At 55.5% G+C, this 2,268-nt stretch overlaps 1 protein-coding gene across 3 annotated transcripts in view; it reads right to left on the minus strand.

Annotated features, from left to right (window-relative positions):
- Nucleotides 1-2,268, minus strand: part of LOC106536046 (CXXC-type zinc finger protein 5) — a 9,495-nt gene that overhangs the window by 5,286 nt on the left and 1,941 nt on the right. For all 3 annotated transcript variants that reach the window (XM_014033216.1, XM_014033214.1, XM_014033215.1), the window contains exons 2-3: nucleotides 1,705-1,894; nucleotides 546-1,598 (exon numbers count right to left, since the gene is read on the minus strand). In XM_014033216.1, the coding sequence (XP_013888670.1) occupies nucleotides 546-1,598; nucleotides 1,705-1,821 (1,170 nt within the window). In that variant the 5' untranslated portion in view covers nucleotides 1,822-1,894. The remainder of the gene's footprint in view (nucleotides 1-545; nucleotides 1,599-1,704; nucleotides 1,895-2,268) is intronic.

The following is a 2,268-nucleotide window of genomic DNA, read 5'->3' on the forward strand; positions in this document are numbered from 1 at the left end:
TGTTTGTGTGTTTGTGTTAACGTGTTTGTGTGCATGTGTGTTTGTGTTAACGTGTTTGTGTGCATCTGTGTTTGTGTTAACGTGTTTGTGTGTTTGTGTTAATGTGTTTGTGTGCATGTGTGTTTGTGTGCATGTGTGTTTGTGTGCATGTGTGTTTGTGTTAATGTGTTTGTGTGCATATGTGTTTGTGTTAACGTGTTTGTGTGTTTGTGTGTTTGTGTTAACGTGTTTGTGTGCATGTGTGTTTGTGTTAACGTGTTTGTGTGCATGTGTGTTTGTGTTAACGTGTTTGTGTGCATGTGTGTTTGTGTTAACGTGTTTGTGTGTTTGTGTTAACGTGTTTGTGTGCATGTGTGTTTGTGTTAACGTGTTTGTGTGTTTGTGTTAATGTGTTTGTGTGTTTGTGTTAACGTGTTTGTGTGTTTGTGGTAACGTGTTTGTGTGCATGTGTGTTTGTGTTAATGTGTTTGTGTGTTTGTGTTAACGTGTTTGTGTGTTTGTGGTAACGTGTTTGTGTGCATGTGTGTGTTTGCACACACGCTCACCTCCAGTACCCCCCCTCCTCCCCCAGGCTTCTTCTTCAGCTCCTCACACTTCCTGAACTTGCAGATCTGATGACCTGTCTTGCGGTTGCGGCAGGACGAGCAGACGCCGCAGTTGATGAGCCTCCTGCACGGCCCGCACACGCCGCACCGCTTCCTCTTCCTCTTCGCCACCGTCCCCGACGACGAAGAGGACGACGAGGACAGGGAGACGCCGCCGGTTGTTACCCCTGACGATGACGGCGAGGAGGAGGAGGGGCAGGGGGAGGAGTTAGCGTGCTGCTGGCAGTCCGTTAGCGCCCTCTGGCCACTTGTCATCTGAAAGGCGCTGCTAGTGTCTGAGATCCCGCCTCCTGCAGACCCCATYGCCATGACGATCACCCCAGGGGGTAATCCCAGCCCCCCCAGGAAGCCACCAGTCATCACCCCTCCCCCATTGCAGCTGCCTCCCTCTGATAGGCCCATCATGTCTGCGTGGGCGTGTCCCTGCTTGTTCATGACGCCGCAGTCCGCCCCGCCGCCGTAGCCGGGCAGGAAGTTCCCGTTGCTCGGTGCCATGGGGTGATGGTGCGCAGGTCCTTGTGTAACAGGAAGCGACGCAGTGTGTCCGTGTTTTTCGGCTCCTCCCCCTTCACTGCCCCCTCCCCCTCCGCCCCCTCCTGACCCGCTGCTGCTCTGATGCACGCCACCGYTGCTGTGGGGGTGGGAGGAGGGGGTCATGTGACCCGGCGTCGCCGACGGATGGTGGTGGTGRTGATGCGCCGGCGCCGTCGCCACGGGCTTGGGTCGGCCCCAGAACATGGCCGCCGGGTGGTTCAKGTTCATGTTGTCGTGGCAACCCCAGGGTGCCGTGGCCATAGCGCCCAGCCTGGCGGCGGCCGGGGGGAAGATGGGAGCGGCGGCCGCCAGCCGTGCCGCCAGCTTGGCGGACTGGGGGAAGTTTGTAACGTTCATGTTCATGTTCATGTTCACGTTGGTCTTGTAGAAGCTGGCGATGGACGAGCGGTACCGGTCCATCTCCGTGGTGTAGTCCAGCATCGGCGCCAGGCCCGACACCTGAAGCAAAGACCGCCATGATGGAAAAACGCATCATCAGACGTCACATCAGGTAAAACACAAACAGATCCAGAGTTCAGGTGAGATCTGGGGACAAACCACTCACCTGTCCCTGTCCACCGTAGCCATGGTGATTGGGATGGTGGTGAGAGGGGGCGGAGCTTCTCTGGAGCATGGAGGAGAGGTCACTGTCCACGCACACGCCACTCGTCATGCTCGACATGACCCCTCACACGCACAAACGCATACGCACACGTTTCAGCAGGAAGTTAGCGCCTGGCAGTCGTCACGGTTAGCTACGAAGAAAACAGATCAGAGGTCCTCAGGTTCTGGGTTCTACAGGTCCTGTCTGGGTTCTACAGGTTCTGTCTGGGTTCTACAGGTTCTGTCTGGGTTCTACAGGTTCTGTCTGGGTTCCACAGGTTCTGTCTGGGTTCCACAGGTTCTGTCTGGGTTCCAGACGTTCTGTCTGGGTTCTTCAGGTTCTGTCTGGGTTCTACAGGTTCGGTCTGGGTTCTACAGGTTTGGTCTGGGTTCCACAGGTTCTGTCTGGGTTCCAGACGTTCTGTCTGGGTTCTTCAGGTTCTGTCTGGGTTCTACAGGTTCGGTCTGGGTTCTACAGGTTCTGTCTGTGTTCTACAGGTTCGGTCTGGGTTCTACAGGTTCTGTC

Source organism: Austrofundulus limnaeus, unplaced genomic scaffold (genome assembly GCF_001266775.1).
Source record: "Austrofundulus limnaeus strain Quisiro unplaced genomic scaffold, Austrofundulus_limnaeus-1.0 Scaffold1666, whole genome shotgun sequence".
Lineage (NCBI taxonomy): Eukaryota > Metazoa > Chordata > Actinopteri > Cyprinodontiformes > Rivulidae > Austrofundulus > Austrofundulus limnaeus.